At 38.6% G+C, this 23,468-nt stretch overlaps 1 protein-coding gene across 1 annotated transcript; it reads right to left on the minus strand.

The window, feature by feature from the left end:
• Positions 1-3,328: 3,328 nt before the first annotated feature.
• LOC148520027 (double-headed protease inhibitor, submandibular gland-like) lies at positions 3,329-23,468 on the minus strand. The gene is made up of 7 exons (XM_088475819.1): positions 23,382-23,468; positions 22,823-22,907; positions 21,888-21,922; positions 20,879-21,003; positions 18,581-18,632; positions 4,192-4,301; positions 3,329-3,386 (listed from the first exon to the last, which is right to left on the minus strand). Exons 1-7 carry the CDS (start codon positions 23,466-23,468, stop codon positions 3,329-3,331), a joined length of 552 nt encoding a protein of 183 aa, XP_088331945.1.

Raw genomic sequence — 23,468 nt, forward strand, 5'->3', positions numbered from 1 at the left:
ATTACAATTAATACTAGTGACCCCAAGGAGGTGATAGACCGGATAATGGCTGAAATTCTGCAGCTGAAATGGGAATTTCAGAAGAACCATAATGCTTCAGTGGCTGAAGTAGAGGAGAAAGTAGAAGAATGGGTTTCATGATTGAACCCAGTGAAATGGTTCTCCGGTCTAGGAGAGTGGGTCTAGGAAATAGTTGCTAGCATAGGTAAACTCCTGATCCTCATTGTGGTTGTCATCATAGTAATTGGCTTATGTGTAAAATGTGTTCCTACTGTGTTGAAATGTGGAAAATGTAAAGATATGGTAAATCGAAGGAATTAAATTATGATGGTGGTCAGTAGTAACAATATGAATGCTGAGGTGAATGAAGGACTGCATTACAACCCTGAACTAGAATGTACCATCAGATGATGAATAGATTTAGCCATGCATGAAATGTATTATGAAATGTTATTTTAAACATCTTAAATAATGTAAGTCCCTATCCCCTTCAAGACTTCCTTTATAGGTTAGAGGCATGCCCACATCTTTCCCATGATCTCCCAAGATCCACGGTGTGCGTATAAGGGTAGTTTTATGTCCCTCAGAGACTCATTATTAAGAATCACCTTGTGCCATCCCATAATATAACATTAAATAATATGTCATAGTGTAAGCCTAAATTAAATTTTAAAATCAGAGTGTGATAGCGTGTTGTTTGCTATCAAAGGGTGGACTGTCGAAGCCAGATAATTGGCTGAGACAATATCTGTTAAAATTAAAATCTGCACGATGCCAATTTGCGAATGGCATCAAGACGCCATTTTGCGAATGGCCACCCAACGTAATTTTAGTGAATCTCACACAATATCAGTACATACGGCAATGTTATTATTTAGCATTGTGCGATTCCCACGCAATAGAACAATGTTAAAAGTCCTCATTATAAAATACATACATTTACTAAAAGATATAATATGGAAAATCCTGCAAAACACGTACCATGGTGTACTCACACAAACACATAGATGCACAATGCTAACTAGCATCTTTTCTTAATATCCTTACACTTACACATTGCACACTTACATAGAAAGGTTCCCTAGCATTAAGGTTAATATTCAAGGTTTTATTAATAATTAATTATGTAATAAAGTGACTGTATTTAAGATCTCAGGTTTAGTACATGATAAGCAGAACGTGTTTGGTGCTATTCTAAACCACTGTTTATTTGCAGACTTCCAGTTCCATCGGCGAGGAAATCACAACATATGTCTGCAAATTGTGGATCATAGAGAGCTAGGCATTGAAATGTACTCTGTAATGTAGCCAGTTTAGACTTGTTCTTTGGCGGGAAAACGGATACAAAGAACTGTTGGAGGCTGAACTATTACAATACAAACTGACATATGCATTGTAACAGAAGAAACAGGAAAAAGAACCAATGGGATTATGCCAACTTGTTCTATTGTATTGCCTATCTCTGCAAGGGTTTATATGCAAGCACCCTGAATCTGGTAGTTAGTCATCTTTTCTTTGCTGTTGACGGAGGTTTCATAGTTGATTCCAGGAATCTGGACCCAGAGCGCATGCGCATGTATTCGACTGTACCTTGCGATTGTATAATTTGTTTGCGCTAATTGTATTTAGATTGCAGCGAGTAACTATCTGCTTTATGGTGAATAATATATTTTTGGGCTTTGGAACTACAATCCAAGTCTGGAAAGCAATTATTTCTTGTGCGACTTATGATGCTAAATAGCGACATTTAGGGCATATAGATCATTTGGTATTCAAGTTCCAGGAGAGGCAGTCCAGAAACACAGCTGCCTCAACAACATGTGCTGGCATCCATGTTACCCTCAGCCATCTATTGCTCCAATAGTTGGGGGGGGCTTAATGGTTGGTCTTTTTTTCTGAGGTAATGATTATTACTTTCTTCTCAATCTCAACAGGTTGGTTGCTTGAAAACTTGTGAATACATGAGCATATCAAAGATCAGCAAACACAGATATCTCTTATTGAACTTCTTTAGGCTCATAGATTTATGAGAGCATTTTAAGAACATTCCTAAATAAATTTATGCTTATTTTATTGTGTCTGTGACACCATGGGTTAATGATATTTTCTGTAATAGCTTTTGAAAGACACGAACCACAAAACATTATAGCTTCTAGAAGTGCTCACTCATTTCTCAGTAGTTTTCAGCTGTCGAGTGCAAAGCTTATTTATATTAATCATATGTATTTTAGATTGCAAATGTACTAAATGCAATTGGTTCAGACTCAGAAAGATTTTGCATATATGAAGACAAGGTGGAATGTTCTCTATATTATACTATCATCATATCCTTCTCCTCGTGAGTCGAGTATCAGAGTATGGGAGCTTTTCCAAATGAGAAATGGCTGTCGAAGATAAATGACTTTTTTCACAACTTACTCAGGGCCTGATTCAGACCCGGTCGCAAGCACTGAGTGCTCGCAACCGGGTCGATGTTTGCCCCCTGGGCATGCGCACGATGCAGCCGGCTCCATCGTGCGCATGCGCGAAACCCGGCCAGCGACGGGTGCTCCGTCGCTCAGGGTCTCGCACCAAAGGGGGCAAGCTGTCAATGGTGATTGACAGCTCGCCCCATTTGGTAGGTGTGGCCAGGGGGGTGGCTTCACAAACAGAGGCGTTCCCAAGCGAACGCCTGCCATTTGTGGGCGGCCCCACTGACATCACTAGTGATGTCAGTGGGAGAGCTTCCGGCTCTATTAGAGCCAGAAGCTCTATGGGGCTTGCGGCCACGAGACCCTACAACAAGGGTTTCGTCGCAAGCCCGATGGTCTTGACCATCGCGACCATCATCATGGCCGCTCGCTATAGCTGTGGGTGGTCATCGTCCGGCTCTGAATCAGGCCCTCAATTCTTTGACTTAGTTAAATTTAAGAATTTTATAGTAAAGTGCAAAAATAATGTATCCCTGTTATTGTGCGTGTATAATGTATACGAGGACAGCTAGCAGTATACACATACATCTGCCAGAAGCCCAGATAGAAAAAATAGGCACACTCTATCAAGAAAAGGGAGATGTCCTGGTAGAAATGTGTTGCACGGACATCACATTGGGCCATGGATTGAGTGACTAGGGGACTTGGCTTGTTTTGTCTAAATTTTTGGACTATTGGGAGATATTTGTGTTTTTTCTTTTTGGTTTTCACAAATGTCTGGAAATCAGGTTAAATTAAATAATCAATACATTTTATTGTTTGAATAATCAATACAACAGTCTTTTAACGTATTGCACACTAATGTTTATTGATACATTTATGTGACTAATCTTAGGACACCTCAGACCCACTTCTAATTATTCATCCACTTGTTCTTTACATTCTCCATTATTCTTTATGGACATTACTGCATTCCTGCAAATAAAAATGAAAAAATAAAATTGAAAAAATATATTTTGCAATAACAGTTATATGATACAAGATGGTCTAAGCTTTGCCTTTGTATGAAATGTTACCACACTTGCTAATCATGCAAATGTTTAGAGGAGAAATATCACATGTGTAAATCTAACAATACTCTGCCAAGTGACCTGGTGCTGCATGTAATGTGCGCATTTATAAAGAGCAAATCAGGGAGAACGTTACTAAAGTTGGATTAGGGAAACCACAGCTATTTTGATTATTGTGTTGCAGTTTTCAGACCACAAGATTGACTAAAGGCAAAACTGCTGAAAAAACACAGAAAAAACATTTTTTTTTTCAAAGCGTCACATTACTCATTGCTACCCTGATTTTTTCATGATATCAATACAAAGCAATAAATCTATCATAGTCTATCATGTATCCATCATGACACCGATGAGGAAAAAGAATGGTCCATGTGATACATGATACATAAATTTGGCAGCCACTGGCTTTTGTTTTCACAAGTCGTTTTCCCCAGGATTTTTCCAAAAATTACCAAATCATCTGAATTTATTGTATCCAGATAATGCATAAGATACCATAGGCACAGGAGCATCCTGTGGTTGGAGATGAGATTCATCCCATCTGGTACAGTATCTCATGAGTGCACGTTGCCATGTGATTTTAGGATTAAACATTTTACTTAGATTTCAGAGATTGCCCTCCTACAGTTATATATGTTCCTACGTACGAGAATAATAATTACACCATATAGTGATTGATGTGACTGTATGGTTTATATTCCTGTACTCACCTTTTCAGAGCACCACAAAAACTGCATTTGTTTGGATAGGTGTTATTGTCAGATCCACAGACTGGACTGTAAATATCAGGACAGGCTAGTCCATATCCCTCACATTCTTCCTATAGTAAAGAAAGGTATAAAGAAGCAGTCAGTACGTGACAAGTGTAAGATATCACTAACATATTATACAAAGTGAACCATTGTGAAAAGTAATTGTACATAAAGTGATCAATTTATATATTTTATTCTTCTAATTCATTCTTTCATGTTCAACATTGTAGAATAAAAATTATAAAAGAATAGACCAAGCGACATACACATCAGGGGTAATCAATGTTAATTATTTTTATTATCCTTTATGTATATGGTGCTGCAAGGGTTCCGCAGGGCCTTACAAAACACATATCCAAATGAGCACACAAGAAAAACAATTATTAACAGTACAAAACAATGCAGGACATGGTTAATAAACATTGCTGCATAATACTTAATTCAGCAGCAGGGCGTCAGCAACCAAGTGTTAGGTGCCATCGTGGGAAGTTAGGAGTAAATGATAGTATAATTAAAGGAAGAAGAAGCATGTGATTGAAGAGAGCCCTGCTCGCAAGAGCTTACTAATCCTGACTGGTGCTCCTTGATAATAACATGTTCTTTAATTAACACTGACAACTAGTGGCGGATTTTACCTAGGAGCTGCGCGGCTGCAGCCCCCCCATTAAAATGTGCTACTTCAGTGAGCCAGTTGCAGTCCGTGACTGCACTGGCTTTACTGTGAATAGTGGTGTCCACACCTGCCAATCACGCCACCTGCCAGTCACACAAAGGACAGCCACAGGGGGAGGTCCCTGGACAGGCAGCCACAGGGGGAGGTCCCACAAAGGACAGGCAGTCCCCCTGGGACTGCCAGTCCGGTCTGCGATTAAAAGAGAGCAGCTTCCAGTGGAAGCTACTGCTCTGCGTTTCGGGCAGCCCTACATGCTGTAATCAATGCAGTCCCCAGAAGCCAGTGTTGTTATGCGCTGGTCCTGGTTGCCTGTCAGATTAATTGTGCAGGCGCTAGGACCAGACTGGCCTTGGCCAGACCAGCAGCAGCGCAGCCTCCCTAAGGTAAGAGGGTAGATAAGTTGAAGGTTCTTTTCTACTTATTTTATATTTAACTAATTTGTGAGTATGTTACACTATTATAATTTTAAAAATGTATATTATATTACCGGCGTTTGCTTTCCATCCTTTCCCTCTGCCAACACATGCAAACTCTGACCAATTTATAGGTTTGTCACTGAAAGTGAAGACCACTTATTATTATATGCAATTGGTCTGTCTGAGTGAACTCAATAAGAAAAATCCTGCCACATAGCAGAAATTGTATTGGTTTACAGGAAAACATGGGCAACTACTTAGGACAGAATGTAGTTATACTTGCTGCAGGCACCGCACGTTTGTCAAATTGGTTATGTTTAGGAATCTATTTATTATAGACCACATTTAAACAAAGGTACTTAACATTTTGTAACACTGCTTCCCGCAGAGAGACAGAATGCTGTACAGCTGCAATGTTATAATAACATAGACCTCCTACTGTATGTGACATCCATGGTGTTTGCACTATTGCGTATGCAAGGCTCGAAATGCTGCACACACCCAGTAATCATTTTTCATTAATCAGTACTGTGCAGATCCAAATTGGAAAGTTGCACATGCATATTACATATTTAAAGCATCACGATATCATCGGGTCTGGTAAGTTAAAATAAGGCCATTCTGATTTGTTGTCGTTTTCCTCTCAAACTTCAAAAAGATTTGCTTTTTATGGTCCCCATAACAGGATTTAGTGACCTAGTGAACAGAGAAAACAAAGGGGGCACATAAGATACCTCTGAGCTAACCCTATTGATAACTGGCAGGAATCAGTGATAACCACTTTTTCCATAGAAAATGTAGGAAAAATGGGTCATCACTTTATGATAAATAGGTCTCTTAATGCTGCATTGTTGAGTGTTGCGCTCAGATGGGAGATGTACTAAGTCTTGGAGAGTAATAAAATGGAGAGTTATAAAGTACCAACCAATCAGCTTCTGACATTTTCAAACACAGCCTGTAAACTGACAGGAGGTGATTGGTTGGTACTTTATCACTATTCACTTTCTCACTCTCCAAGGCTTAGTACATCTCCCCTTTGTAGAATGAGCAGTTTGTCAGTGGAAGAGTCTAAATCAATGGAGATGTGCACAATAATTCCTATTCTCAGGTTTCATAGTTTATATCTTTGTCTTGATTTGAGATATAGGAAATTCTTTCTTGCTATACAATAGTTGATCTTATGCACTTGGCAGTGGACATGCTATTACAGGGTAGACTATCCTGTTTGGCTCTCTAGCTAATACCTCTTTCAACAAGAAAAACAAATTACCGGGTCAAACATATCAACCCTGTAATTTGCTGATCAACACGGGTCCTTTTTCTGTCTGAAAGGGTCAACCCGGGTTGAAAATGCCGGGACTTCGACTCAGGGATTTACCAGGTTCGGAGACCCGAGAATTTCAGCCCAGGTTGACCCTTTAAGACAGAAGAAATACCCGTGTTAATCAGCAAATTACAGGGTTGAAATTTTGACCCGGTAATTTGCTCTTCTGTCTGAAAGGGGGGTACAGACAGGGACTGTCAAACCAACCCAGAAATTCGGCTTTTTCCTGTCTGAAAGTGGTATAAGTGAATATTGAATGTTTCTTGTGCCTTGAGTATGTGTGTCAATACAGCAGTTGATAAGCTATAATAAAATTAACTTTACACCAGTTCCTGTCTGTGGTAATTATTGAATTTGTAAGCTTCAGCATACAATATTCTTGTTATTATTATAAACAAATGTGGTGCGCTAGTTTGAATAAGTGAGCAAAAAAATTATGTAATAATATTTATTTAAAAATAATCAGTGGGTAAAAGTGCTCAGCATTTTTACCCACTGATTATTTTTAAATAAATATTATTACATTATATTTTGGGTCCCTAATTCAAACTAGCGCTCCACATTTGTTTATATTTCCTATTTTTGAGCTGGCTGTAGAACCAGCTGCGAGAGCAGCCTGCTTGATTAGGTTATAGCAATGAACTGATTAGCGCACCTTATTCTGTACATTCCCTTTATTATCTGACTATGAGCATGTCTACATGTGCATTAGTGTGCAATCTAATACTCCTTGTATGGTGTAATGCATTGTGTAATGGCATAATACATCTCCTCTTTATTTTATTACAGAATACAGCCTCTGCATTAAATGCATTAAAAACAAATAGATCGAGACAACATTGCAGGGAAAAGAAACAGTTATTCAAATCAGAAACGGTTTTCATATGCTGCTCTCTATGACATTGAACAACTCTTCCTCTCCCACCAGTTTTCAAAATATTTCTGGGCTCTGCAGCCTGAAAGGGGAATCTGAAGACTTATGGAGCGTACACACGGTCAGATTTGTCAGACTTGTCAGATTTGTCAGATGAACGATTGAACGATTAAACGATCTGAACGATTTGAACGATTTTACCAAAGTTTTGAACGATTTGAACGATTTGAACAATTGAACGATTTTTGACTGCATTAAAATGAATGGAATCGTCCAAGTCTGACTGCAAACCCATCAGATGTCAGAAATCGTTATCTGACAAACGGGAACGCGCATCGTTGATCGTCCATCGTTCAGGCATGTCAGATATGAACGATTTTCCTTCAGATATGAACGACTGAACGATTTTAAAATCGTTATCGTTCATATCTGAAGGAAAAATCTGATCGTGTGTATGCACCATAAGGGATATATTTACTAAAGTGAGAGCTTTTAAAAGTGGAGATGTTGCCCATAGCAACCAATCAGATTCTATATATTATCTTCTAGAAGGTGCTAGTTAAATGTTAAGTAGAATCTGATTGTTTGCTATTGGCAACATCTCCACTTCTACAAACTCTCACTATAGTAAATATACCCCTTAAGGTGTGCACACACCCAACTATTTGTTTGAACGATTGAACTATAACGACGCCGTTATCGTTCAAAAAATCGTTCAGTGTAAAACGATAAACGATGAACAATTATCGTTCATGCGCGTTCACGTTTGTCGATTGTAGTTTGTAGTTCAGTCAGACTGGATAACTGAACGATTTCAATAGAAGTTGCAACATTTTTCCTTCAACACAGAGAAAATCGTTTATTATGTAAAGTACAACCAACTACTTTGTAAAACGATTTTTGTTCACTTTTTCAAGGGAAAAACTGAACGAAAATCGTTCAACGAAAATCGTTCATTACTTACATCGTTGTGTGTGTACGCACCTAAAGTGCTCAATTCAGTTAGCAGCTAAGTAGCGCCTGAGCACATATATGTTAGCTATAACCTTATGTATTTTTCCTACTCACCTCTATTGGGTGCAAGTAAAAACAAGCAATGTATAGGCCCCCATTACACCTGCCGGTGGATTGCGCAATCCACCAATCGGATCGGAAATGCTGATCCGCCGGTCGGAAATTGATTACACTGTACAACAAATTAATACCTTTAATTTGTTTCCTTTCTAAAAATAGTCATACATTACTAATTTGAGGTCAAGAAAAACTAAAATGATTTCAGAATGTTTTTACTAGCTCTATTTTTTGAGCTACACTACTTGCACTATACTGTATGTACATTAGTAATATAGTCATAGTGAAAAGCTATTTTAAAATAATCTGATATTTTCTTGATAGAAAATAAATAACAGTTGTTTTAATTCAATCAATCACAAATAAGAACACAAAACGAAACAAACATACAGCATACGAAACAAACATACAGCATATGAAAGTACCATCTAATATAGTGGCCTATGCATGGGGGTGCTTTCTCTTTGCTTGTCGCTTGTGCTCCTCTTCTGGGGCATCTCTTGTCACTGTCCAACAGTAGTGATCACTTACCCTGATATCTTTGTTCCATTGCTGAAATGTCTTGGTGGAATCGCTCACTATGCTTGTCACTCAGTGCACCACAGTTATCTTGTGTGGGTAATCCCGTGAATCTCATATATTTGAATAGGGGAGGGGACAAATAACTGATTCATTTAATTGGGTCATTAGGCCCCGCCCCCTCTGCGTGGAAGGCAGATTGCTGGTAAGATTATCTCCATTCTGCCCACTTCACTGGGAATACCCCTACATCGTCATAAATGGGCTATATCTCGGAACTCAGAGCTAACTGAGAGTTTTAAATGTCATATTCATTCTTTGCATGCTGAAATCAATTAGAAGTAACTATTTTCACATCGGAAACATTTTCATTGTTGTGCAGTGTTATTGTACAATTACTCAATAATTGTATTATGAAATAAATGCTGTTTTCACTAATGAAAGTTTTTTCTTTTATATACAAATGTGTTTTACCATTTAAAAAATACACACATAATAACCATCTCTGCAAACATATGATTGATCTCATTAAACATACACAATAGCTATATAATAAGGCTGAATGACAAAACCTGAGTGTGACATTCACATTCTGAACCTGGGTGCAGGCCTGTGGCGCAAACACCGACCTTCCTACCAATGGCTCTCATCGACAGAGAGGGGACAGACAAACAGTGGTGTAAAGGTAAATATTGAAGGGCAACAGGACAGGGACGGAGTGGTGGCGGGACTAAGGTAGGCTGAGGTGATCTGGCATATGCTGGGTCCATTTTACTAGTACTACATAATTAAACTAGTACTAAATAATTAAAGTTTACCTGAATTGTGCATTCATTGTCATGCTTAATCTTAAGGTCTCTTTTTCCACTCCTGTAAAACAGTTCAGAAAAAGTAATATTAATGGGAAAAAATTGTATAAAAAATATGTTATGTGGATTAATTCAGCCTTGCATTAACTATCTGATCAATATATGTAATAGAAGTGGCCAGGGAACACTTTACAGTGCAAGATGTTCCAGACCATGATTAGATGTGAGCTCAAAAGTGGACATTGAGTCATATGTTCCAGTATTGCCCTGTTAGAAGACTTCAACATCTCAGCAGCCTATCCCCTAGCAAACAGGATGCTGGTTTTACACTGCAGCAGTTAAATGGACACATCACTGATTGCTTGGCTGTACACAGTTAGGGGTAGATTTACTAATTGTTGGTTTTTCAAAGTTGCTGATCATTGGCAGCTTAGACTGATAGTTTTAAAGTGGCCAGCTTGCTTAGCAATAATTCCTAATGCTGTATCAAAACCATAGGCCAGTGATGATCATCAGCTTAGATATACCGTGACATAGTACATTTCACTGATGTTGAGGTAATGTCGACACAACAATGTAAACAATTATGATGGACATTGTTGAGATATCAACATTGACCATGTTGGTTTCTGCAGAATGTTGACATGTTCATAATGTCAACATTTGAAATATTGACATATGAAATGATACATTCTGCACGGACCGGAGGGTTAGGCCGCATCAGTGGAGGATTAGGCTATGGGAGGAGAGGGTTGGGGACTATGGGGAAGTTAGACTGCGGGAGAAGAGGTTAGGGTTAGGCACCAGGGGGAGGGTTATAGTTAGAGATTAGGGATACTCACCAATGATACTGCTGCAGGACATCACCCGGAGGACACTGATGGAGCCACTGAACCCACCCGGTAAGTCATCGCTAGACCACCAGGAACATTTTTACAACATTGTGTCATGGTGACATTTCATCAGTGTTGACATGATGAATGTCGACGTGGTCAATGTTGACATGCTAAGCATGTTGACATGATGAATGTCAACAAAATATACCACATTCAATAAGGAGAAGGTAGCATGAAAAACAAAGTGCGGATAGCGGCCCACACTGGATTCACCAGAAATTTTTGCGATGGGCAATATCTGCACTTCTAAAAACTCTCACTTTAGTAAATATACCCCGTAGCCTCAATACGCTATACGGCGCAAAATGCCTGGAGCAAGTGAGAGCTGCAGAAGGTGTAGCGTACCATTTTTTCTTTCAATTTTCCATATTATTTGCATTGCAACAAAAAGCCACTCACAGTGAATCAGAGACGCTAGGCTACAACTTTAACTGCGCATAATTACTTTTAACCATATACAAAGTCACAGGGTCTGATTCATTACGGATCACTATTGCGATCGCAGCTGTGATTACGCAAGCAGTTCTGCTGCAAACATATGCTAATGTTTGCAACTGCTCATCCGCCTAGATTTGTGATTGGTGTGATTGAATCCATTATGTATGACGACACATCTGTATGTCTCATTGCCAAAGTTTCTGTCATTTTTCAGATGATAGTTAGGAGCTGATTTGCTGGAGCACCATTATCATACACAATGAGTTTTAAAACTCATTGCATATGATAAATCTCATTGATAAATGGACCCGTAGGATCATCTGATCAAATAAAAGATGATCTCATACAGAACATTGCTCCTGGTAAGACAATCATATGCAATTGGCAATTCTCAGAATATCCTAATTTATTTGTAACCTTCTTCTTTAAATTTGGGTAATAAAATTGCTGCAATTATTTCAATGACAGATCTTATTACTATAGTACTATAAACAGGGCCGGCTCCAGACTCAGCGCACCCTGTGCCGGCTCAGTTAATAACGCCAAATACTCACGTGCGAAGAAGACACGTGTGACCAAAAATGGGGGTGTGGCCTAATTATCATAGGAATTGCCCCCTATGTGACGTTATTTGGAGGTGTGCCCTCTATGGGGTGGTGCCCCTGTTCGACCGCACTAGTCGAACACTCCAAGAGCCGGCCCTGACTACAAAGTACTATAGTACTACATTGTATAGCTAATTTGTTTATCCATCAAGGCACCAATGAGGAAAAGGAATGGTGTCCATGGGTCATGAAAGAGGGTTTGGTAGCCCTCTACTTTTGTATTCTCCAACTTTGCAAGGTTTGGACCGAGTCTTGGTTCGGATTTGTTACCTGTTCTGAACTTGTATTTAAAAAACCGAACTTGGGTTTTGGATCTGGACATTTTAGCTGTTTTTATTAATTTTTATCCGAATCCAAAACCAATACCAAAACACGGGGATCCGAGCACGTCTCTATAATATAACATGTAGTTTTTGCAAAGGCTGGCAATATAGTGGTATTTTCTTCTACCTGTTGTTTATATTTATATTTCCTTTACTCACTTTTTCATTGCACCACAAAAACTACATTTGCTTCCATAAGTTTTGTTGTCAGTTCCACAGACTGGTTTGTGGATAAAAGTGCAGATTTCTCCATATCCCTGGCATTCTTCCTACAGTAAAGAAGTCAACACTAAATGAAGAACTAAAATATTTATGCAACCATTACAATAAGAATGCAAGCGTGCAGAATATAAAGTAGGAAATGCAATATTGTGATGAGAACTATGTCAAATATAATAATTTATTACAAAATTCTATCCCATCTATAATCCTACTAAACATCTGTCTCTGACATGCTCAGTAGGTGTCAGAACTCTATTGAAATTACATCACTAATGCTATGCCAATAATTGTATAGTGAATTGGCGCTACCAATCAGCGATGATCAGACAGTTGGGCATGAAAAATCTTCTAACATGTCTGACTGATCCAGTCATTGTTCAGTTGCATCTGGCAGTGTGTACACTGCCGCAGTCAACCACCTGACATTTCCCCTGTTCATTCACAATGGAGGAATGTTTCCTTCCCAGTGGTGGAAAGCAGATATTGTCATACACTATGAAATATCTCATAGTGTATGGCCACGATATCTGATGGGTTTCAGAGTGTCAGATAAAATATTTGTTGGTCTGACAGACAATTTATCTGACAATCTATGATCAGCTGACACTGGTGTGAAGTGTCAGAGTTCATACGAACAACATTGATTGTAATATAGGTGTTACTTAATAAAGGTGTTTTTGGTTGCGCCTTCAGATTTGCATCCAGTCTTTCATTAGCACCAATCTGCAGAGACAGTAGTAAAATGGGGAATACCCTGGAGGCATTTTTCAAAAATGCTTTGTGAAAATGTAAGGCCAACATTGTAACTCACCCAAAAGGGATTGCTTTGATCACCCTTTAAATCTCACGCAAAGGAAAACTAAATATTTCCACCATCACCCTGGGCCAGCTTTGCAAGGCCACTTACCCATCTTCATATTGGTAAATTACCCAATCATTTGCTCCCAAACTGCTATTTGTAACCTTTATCTGTGATCAGTGAAGGATGCACTTGCATGTGAGTGGCATGCACACATTCACAATGATGTACAAAGCATGTGGCAGTAGTTGGTTGGACACATATTAATTTTTTTTTTTAAAACCTACAGCTTCATCACAACCAAAAGATTTTAGACTCTGTTGGCATATATTTACCCTGTCTGGTATTTAGTCATGCACAACTGGATGTTGCCTTTTCCTAAAGAAATTCCTTTTGGCATATTAAAGTTCTAATCTTTCCAACTGATGAACATGGTATGCTAAAGCAAGACAACTGAATATTTATTAAAACTGTTGTATATATGGATGTCTTTACACTGTTTAGAACCTAAATAGTGGTGGCTTTAGCAAATTTACTGGTTGCTTTGTTTAACAAACCTTGTGGGGCAAAGTTATTCATCCTCAGAAAATGCTTACATAATTATTTGTTCAGTACTAGTACCCATACAGTTCACATTTCAACAGGTCTAAAATACTAGTTTATAGATATTTTTCTATTGCACAGACAGCTATTTTGTTTGATCTTAGAGCCAAGAATCATTTGTGGTAAAACAATTGTACATAAATTGATCAATTTTATATAATTTCTTTTAATTAATTCTTTCACCAGACCATATGCTTTTTTCTGTACTAAACACTCATAATATTGAAATTAAGGCTTATTGTTAATTTATTTTACATTCTGTGTGTGTATTCTGAGATTAGGTGCTGAATCAATCATGAGTAATTTGATTACCTATACCCTTGCAGTGTATATTAAATATATATCCTGTAATTATCAAGCCTGGTGACCTACAGATGACCAATTCTGTGTTATCCAATAAAGGGTTAAATATTTATCCAAAAAAGTTTACAGTCTCTGCCCTGTGACCTATTTGGAGCCAGGGAATCTCCAAAGAAATACAGAGATGCAGTTATAAAGTCCTGTTTGAGGCATCTTCCTGACATGGTATTTTATTTCTAAAGATCCTGTGATCTTCTATTAAACATCAGACCCTGAAATATCAAAACTTCCCCCCACCCAAAGAAATGTAGCGTGAGTAACTGCTGTGCCTTTACACAGACAGGAGGAGGGGGGCATGTGACAGCCCATTGTGAACATATAATGCAATTGAAAGCTCTATACAGTGTGCAATCTAAAGAGACCATTTTACATATGAGATTTCTCCAGATTTCCTTGTGACTCCTTACAGCAGATTTATATTCATAGTTTATGTAAGTGAAACTGCTATTTTCTTAAACTCTTTTTATTTGATATAAATCTAGTTTGCTTAAAGACTTACTGTGTATGTCCTTTTTATTAATTATTTTTGTATATATGTGAAGCAATGTGAATAACTTTATCAGATTAAAATTTTATTTAATCAGATTGAATCTGATAAGAATCACAGAAATTATTGTGCCATTTAGGATTCGGCCAGTCCATGCCACAATAATGTGTTGTGGTCTTTTTATTGGATATTAATAACTAGGATTTTAATTGTCATTGTAGGGAGAACTTAGGGGTTCCTAGTTGTCACTCCTGAAAATAACTCTTAGTGGTGGTAGAAATAATTGTAACTTTAAAACTGAGTGGGAGAGATACTGGGACAGTGTTATCATTGCTGTACCAGACCAAGTGGTTATTTTGTATTAACTCTGTATCAGACCTACTGTAAAGGCTTGTGCAGGCTCAATATCTTGGAACTGGGCCTGTGACAGTATGTTATACTATTATAATATTTATACTAGATTACACACTTTTGACCTCCACCAACACATGTAAACTTTCGACATATTTTAGATTTGTCACTGAAAGTGAAGACCATCTATTATATTTAATTGGTCTGTCCATGTGTACTTGATAAGAAAAATCCTATCAAGTAACACCAAACTTATTGGTAGAAAGCATAGGCCTCTTACATTTGACATTGGGCCTGATTCAGAGATGAACACTTTGCAGATGCTGAATCTTTGTTTACTGCCTGATCATTGCCTTATGTGTCTTCCTGTGGACTTTTGAACTCAGCCGCAACTATCAGCAGTAATTGTCTGAACCATGCTGGAAACCCGATTGAGATCCTTCCACTCATGCAGGAGGTAACACTTCTAATATATTTATTTGTGGCATTACTATCAGATGCTGTGAAGAGACCACCACTTCTGGTTGGACATAGCCATGAGCTATATTGACACAGGCTACAGTATAGAGTGTGGTCTCCTTTCTACACAGCTGGGAGTTGTATGATCCAAGCTGCAGGGCACAGTGTGGCTTCCTTTCTGCAGCACCATATGTCATTTGGAATTTACCTGGCAGTTTGTCAAATGCATATTCACCACTGCTGTGTCTGTTTAGGATAATATGAACAGTTTACTATAATCTACCATTAGAAGATATTTCAGGAGGTTCTATGAGGGACATTCACTATATGTGCTAAACACTCATTAGGACTTGTTAACAAATAGTTAAATACCTATGAAGAAAGTTGATTCTCGGGCAATTTGAGCAGTACTATTTAACCTCATTGCACAGTGTTTATTGATTAATTATTTACATTGTTTCTACTAATATATGTTTTATATGTTTATAATGAACTGCAGATCAGACTTTTTATTTGTGGAATAAATTGATATTATATAACAGCTTTTGGGGTTACTGAGTGTATATACCTGCGATGACATCTATTTTTTATAGATTAAATGTTTTCTCTCTCTCAGAAATTGACTTCAGTAGGCATTCAAGTAGACAAGAAGGAGGTTGCAATGGTGATGCTGCAAAACCTTACACCAAGAAATTATTTCCTTGAAGTGGCTTCGGAGTGTTGTGTTATGAAGCTATCAACAGAAGTTGTAGGGGTGAAGCTACTGCAGTTTGAAAAGTGCATGCCTGTAGAGACTTGTGCAGAGAATTCTGTTCTGCTGTCAAAGAGCTCAAAAGTTAGGACATGAGGCCTAAGGCCTATTTCACACTTGCCGGTTTTGACCGGGCAGCCAAGAAACAGGCGGTAGCGGGATGAGTTTTTTCAGGCACTCAGTGCCTTTCACAAGCAGCGGCTTTGAGCTGCTTTTAATTTTTTTTTACATTTATTTATTGGACATGCGCAGCAGCAGCTGCTGCTGCACAAGCCCAGCTGGCACAAGCCCATGTGTGTGAAAGGAAACATTGTTTTCTTTACACCACTGGTGTGCAGGGACGGTATGGACACGGCACAGCAGCCGTCCTCCACAGTGAATATCCTGGCTGTAACATGGTGACTGTGCCATGCCCTTGCCATGTGAAAGAAGGCACCAGCTTTCAGCTGCCACTCGGCAAAAAAACTGGCAAGTGCGAAATAGGCCTAAGAGTGCAGAGCGAGTGAACCAAGTGGTACTTCTTCATATAAGCATAATAGAAAAAAATAATTGGTGTTGAATGTATATACTAGTCTGTGGTAGCACCTATTTATTTTGAAAGGTGATCTCATGTGACCTCACAATAAATATTACAAAGGGTAGTAAGTATATATAATAATCAACATCCATAAATCCTAGTGCAGTTTATCCATCTCTATAACATTCAGCGTTTAATGTAAAAGACAGTTGGCACATGGACTCACAATGCACTTTAGCTGTAATGAAAGTTGGTTCAAGTCACTAAAGTCATGGGATCCTGTGAATGTCAGGGGAATAGGAGATAAAGGGCTTGATTCAGAGTTGTATGCAAACCCGATGGTGACCTTGCATGATCACATACTCAACAACAAGTTTGTTCCTCACAGATCAAGTGTTAAGGAGGATCTTGTGCTCTAGGCTGACCAGAGGCCCTCTCCATTGGCTTTAACAAAGTTCCTGGCTGGGAGCAGGGGACTAATGACCATAGTTGTGCAGTTGCCTGCTGCCATAAGTGTCCGAGGGTCCTGGAGCTGAGTGAAAAGCATTACTCGGTGGTACGTAGTGTCCATCAGCATCATCCCTTTGTGGTGGCTGGGACAAGTCCTCAGGGAATCTTACAGCTTCCTCTTGCCACTATGTGATTAGCATGTTGGAGGCTACTTTGAGGTCAGTGATGGGTGCAGCCGTCTATGCCACTCATCTAGCTGCCCGGTGTCATTTACTGGGTTGGGTGCTGTGAACAGCCCCATGTTAGAGGTGCATATGCCATTTTGTCAGGCTACTGTGAATGTGGGGGCACTATTTGGGTGGCCTGTCACTGCTGATGTCTGAAATAGGGGCACCTATGGATGATATGGGTAGTATGCCCTGTTTGTTTAGTGAGGATAACCCTATCTCTGCTTATGTCCCTTATCCTGTGTCATTATGAGATAAGTGGTTTTTTTGTTAAATGCTGGGATGTGGGGGCTGAGATCCGCCGTTATGGCACTTATTACAGCAGCAATACAGATTGTTAAATACTGTTCCAATTTAACATAATGTACCCCCCTTCAATGTGTAGTGAAATTGGGAGGTGGTCTATGTGAGGCCTGGAATTAACGATTATTGGTAGTGTAATCATTTTTCTTTAATCTGAACTTTTCATGTGAGAGCCAATAAGGCATCACATGCCCAGTAATCATTTTACTTGTAATCAGTACTGTACATGGAGAGTTGCACTATCTAGCAAATCTAGCATTATATATGTCAATAGTACTGTTTTACCGTAACTGCAGCCTAACCCTAACTTCAGCTTAAGTCTAACTGCTGCCTATCCCTAACCCTCATACAATACATTCATAATGCAGACATTTGTGGTGTTGACATTTTGTCAATGTTGACCTGATAAATGTCAATATGATGAATATTGACATGATAAACATGTTAAGATTCTGACTTGACATTCTGAATGTCAACATAGTAACTACATAACATAATATCTTTCCCTTCTGACACTTTTTTTTTTAATATCCCCCTTGCAATAAATACAGAGTGTTACTTTTAAAAACAGATCAATACAAATTGGAAGGGAAAGAGAGCAGTGTTCAAAGCAGCAGCAGTTCATCTTCCTCTCCCACTCACTTCCCAAATGTTCCCGGCATCTACTGCAAGGGAATCTGACTACACTGATTATTGTGCAGTCACTCAATAATGTATAATGAAATGAATGCTAAATTCATTAATGATGGTTATTCATACTATATACATATGCAGTTTACTATTTACATTGTACACAGATGATGACCATCTATTCTTGAAAACATATGACCTAATTAAACATATATAATATAGTAAATAACTAAAGTTCACCTGCATTGTGCATTCTTTTTCATGCATGATCTTGAGGTCACTTTTTCCTCTCCTGTAAACCAGTACAGAAAAGGTAATATTAGTGGGAAAGATTGGTAGGAAATAATGTGTTATGTGGATTCATTCAGCCTTGCACTATGAGAACACTTCCACATCTCAGTTGCCAGTTACCTAGTGACAGGGATGCTGGTCATACACTGCAGCAACACTATGCACTATTACATGTATTACTTTTTTCATATGATGGATACTATGGATTTCGTTTAGAATATTCATAGTGTTACAGGATTGTGAAACACCTTGATGAGCCTTTCCACATTGGACGTCCTGTAAGTAATGTATTCAGGTGGTGTCATCACTGGCATCCCACTCTTTATTTCACCATACTTTAAGGATTGGGTCTCTATGCACTTCTTCCTTACTTTGTTTGTGAAAACATTGTAGAATTTATATGGATGTAGTGTTGCACTATGATATATATTTTTTTCTATTATTATATGGTGGATTGGCCTTGAAACGGTTGTAAAGTGACATCGGTGCATGTGATTGGACATTAGTTGCATAAAGATTTTGCACCAACTTACTTAGGGAGGAATTCAATTAGCAGTGATAATGCAATAACTTTTCGCACGCTAAGTTTTTGCAACGTTTGCGTGCAAATTTTGCTTATCGCGTCTATGTGTGCTCCCGTTTTTAGTGCAATCCAATTCCAAAAGTTGTGATGTGGAATTTGCATAATAATTTTTCCACGATAAGTATAGGTGAAAATGGGGAAATATGTCTGTACCCCAAAAAAGGCAGAGTGATATAGAGTAAAAATATAGAAGTATATTAATATTTGAGTTTCTTACATTGGGTCAATTATCTGTTTTATGCATATTTCTAAATCAGTCAAATAATGATAGAAATCAAGTGGTTGTTTTTTTCAAAATAAATATTCTTTTTAAATAGGGGGTGCATAGAAATGCCTCTAAGTATATATTTGTGTCATTTAAAGACACTTTTAAAAACCCTTCAAAATATACCTCTAACACCCACCTGCAATCTTAAAAACACTTGTTCCATTCATTGTTCCCCCCATATACCTGTCTCACATCAGTTAAGTCATTTTCCTGCACTTTTTCACCCCAAAAATGACATATCATTATTGTCCAAATTAATCTAATTAAACATATTTTGTCTATTTAGTCAGTAAGGAGCGTGTCCTAGTGGTTCTGAACCAAGTCCCTGTCATTTTAACCTTGAAACAGTAATTTTCCCCAACTTTTCACCTGCTCAGGAGGTGGTGAAAACTAATTTGCGAAACTGCATGTCTAAATTCGCACTTCTGAAAACCATGGCTAATAGGATTGCGCGATAGGTATATATATTTGCATGATGCACTGTATTTCATGAAAAAGTGGCTTATAGCAGCTTATTCTTGGACAGTGCCAAAATTACACAGTGATGGCAGAAACTGCCCACCCACCCCCTAGGTCATGACTTTATGACAGTATGCGGTGTGGAGGAGGGCTGGGTGGCATCAGTGGCACGGGATGCACTGCCGCCCCTTTTTGGGGCTTTTCTTTCTTTAACTGCCATGTCTTGTAGAGACAGGAGAGCTGCACATAAATCTGGGTCTGTGGACTGCTGACATTTCTTCTATGCAGGCTCCGGCATAACACTCAGGTCCAGTGGCAGCTCCAGGGTGGGGCTGCAACGCAGCCCAAAATTCAAATGGGGAGCCATACCAACTGCCACTGAGTTCCAGCCATCTATGTTTGACAGCGTTTGAAATGACAGTTGACATGACTCCCCTATTTGAATTTTGGACTGAGTTGCAGCCCCACCTCTGGAGCCGCCACTGCTCAGGTCCCTGCCTGACTGATATACACTGCCTATATACTAATCACTGGCAAAGCTACTAGAATCATATCTCAATATGGTGGAAGTAACTAATAATAGAGGTACTATTGTTAGTTTAAGTGGAGCATATTATCACTGTTTTTGTCAAGAAGCAGCAAAACTATATTTCCATTCTCCTGAAGGAAACAAATGCAGCAAAGTAACAATGATAAAACTTTACAAAATAATGTCTTTCATCTTTATAACATCCATAACATATCCCTTCCAGTCAGTATCAGCAATACAAAATCTCCACTGTTCATTAGCGAGATGAGAAGAAAAATAGCAAAACTGCAGTAAGACCACTATAAATATTTTCATAATGTAAATAATTATCTCCTTGGTCTTTATGTTATAAGTTCTAACAAGACAGTGCATTTTCTTTATATTCAGATAAATATCTTGTGGACTTACAGTTTGGCAGAACACAACAGGCAGTCATTATTATAGGTAGTATAGTCTGTGCCACACACTGGCATATACATTCTGTGGCAGGCCATTTCATTACCGTTATTTGTTGCATATTTCTCACAATCAGCCTGTGCAAGAACAGAAAGTAATCATACAAAAGTAATCAATGGCATAGGTATTATGTATTATAAGTCTCTGCCCAGGGGTGTCTTGAGAGAGGAGGGGGCCCGTGTGCATTCCCCAGCCGGGGCCCCCTCTTCTCTTCCTGGCAGCCGGCAGCCAACTGATACAGCTGACTGACCACCGGAGCATTAGTAGACTGGGCACTAGAGTGTACAATGTTTTGCGAATGCACAAAACGCGGCCATTTTTTGTACAGCGCTGACACCCGCCGCGGGACCTTGGAGAGGTAAGTTTTAAATAATATGGGTGCATGGTGTGCGGTGCGGCCCCCCCCCTCTGGACCTGGGGGCACATCCTTCACCCATTATAGATACGCCCCTGTCTCTGCCCTACTAGTAACAGCCTCCCCATTCTATTTGCAAATCCAGTGAAACTTGGCTGTGAGGTCACCTTAGAATGCGTCACACTAACAGACAACTTCGGCAACTAGGAGAGAAATAAACAAACCAAGAGCTCTTCACATAAAACTTTAAAATATATATTTTTTTCAATGATTATCCTAAAAAAAGTGGCAAATACTATAGGAAAATGGGTTTTGCAATATTATACATTGATGTAAGGAAATAATTGATAAATGAGGCAGACAATTACTGATTTCACCTCTCAATGTTTAAAACTCACATAAATTGGAGAATTTCTCACTGCTATTGTAATTTTGAACCACAAGTTATCGTAAAAGTAAATAGCAATATATAAATACCTGTTTAAACAGACTCTAAATGTAATTATAGTTATCTACTGTATAATAAAAAGAAAATAACTAAAATGATTTTAAAATATTGTAATAGTATGTTTTATGTCATTTTTTTGTATATTTATATATACATACCTCATATTCAGTATCAACAGGGTTACACCTGACACCTAAAAAACATAGAACTCATAAATTAAATTATTGTAACTCTCCATAAACAATATCTTTGTTTTTACAAATCAAGTACAATTGGAGAGAAATGTTTTAATATTAGGTTCTAGTTTCTTGAAGCTGTGTCAGACTGACAGTGTTATGGTGCATACACACGGTCAGACTTCTGGTCGATCAGATAACGATAATGATCATTGTCTGATCTTCCTGCATGTGCTGGATGTTCGATATCGAACATCCAGTACATGGGCCAACCCCCCATCGACTATAAGGACCCGCGATTAACAATCGCGGGTCCCTGTAGTAACCAGGCCAGCCTGGTCGATTTCGACCAGGTTGGCCTGCATGCAAGGGCAATGGTCGATATCGGTATCGACCATCCGTGCCCGCGCATCGACCATCGTTTGGTTATTTGAAGGGGCCAGAAAATGGTCGAGTTGAACGATAACGATATGATCGATATCGTTCAAATCGACCAGGGAAATCTGACCGTATGTATGCACCATTACAGTTGTGCTAATAAGAGCTACCACATTCGTTTGATATTTTATACTTACTCTTACTGCAGATTTCCCAGTATGAAAATGATATAGAAGGTTTGCTGAGGGTTTACTTCTTTTGATATTATGATAGAGATATAGGATATAGTAAACATTAGATGGATGTGAGATTATTACGCAGATGTCAAGTTTTATCCATACCATATAAAATCATAATACAGTAGTTTCTAACCTTTTTCTGTGATGCTACATAATCTAATAATGTTATAAAATTGTTGTATCACATATAAAGCATACGTAGAAACAGAAAATGATGTAAATAGATACAAAATTCCAGCACAAAAGATATACGCTATAAAAAGAGCATTAACATATATGTAGTCATTAAAGTTTCCATACCTGAGAAACTGATAATTGCAACAAAAGCAATAACGGTGACTGCAATGGATTTCATCATAGAATTATTGATTTGTACTGTATCAGTCTGTCCTCAAAAAAGTATTGCTATGTTGTCACTGTACATCATTTTATATTCTAAAGTAATTTACATAAGGCTGGGCTAATGTGGACATACTGTACAGTCATTATTATACTAAATACAAATACAAAATTCAAGGCGTAGCATCACTTTGGATCACTTGGATTTAATGCCACAATAGCTGTAACATTTTCAAATGTTTGCTTTCTTTGAGAGATTGAATAGGGTGGAGAGAGAAAAGAAATACACAGCAAGTGAGAAAGATATCCAGATATACAGTCAGCAATTTTAAAAATATGTTCAGAAAATTGCAAAAAGCTGAAAGTGTTTTCTAGCTTACGGTACATCAGTAAAATCCATATATGCGGACAATGCAGTGACGTGCCTATATTGGGTGCAGTGTGTGCGGGGCACACGGGCCCCCCGGGTCCAAGGGGGCCCCGCACCGCACACATTGCACCCATATTATTTTATACTTACCTGTCCGTAGTCCCATGTCGTGTGTCTGCGCTGCTCAGAACACCGGAAAATGGCCACCGCGCCATTTGGCACGAGATGGAGCGTCAT

The sequence above is a fragment of the Taudactylus pleione genome, unplaced genomic scaffold (genome assembly GCF_031769625.1).
Source record: "Taudactylus pleione unplaced genomic scaffold, aTauple2 ptg000178l, whole genome shotgun sequence".
Lineage (NCBI taxonomy): Eukaryota > Metazoa > Chordata > Amphibia > Anura > Myobatrachidae > Taudactylus > Taudactylus pleione.

Excerpts from the sequence above, each read along its gene's own strand:
- LOC148520027 (XM_088475819.1), bottom strand. The coding sequence starts at position 23,468 with ATGACGCTCCATCTCGTGCCAAATGGCGCGGTGGCCATTTTCCGGTGT. Across the intron at positions 18,633-20,878 it reads CTGTTGTGTTCTGCCAAACT|GAGAGGAAAAAGTGACCTCA; the intron begins GTAAGTCCACAA and ends ACTGGTTTACAG. Across the intron at positions 3,387-4,191 it reads TTTTGTGGTGCTCTGAAAAG|GAATGCAGTAATGTCCATAA; the intron begins GTGAGTACAGGA and ends TTTTATTTGCAG.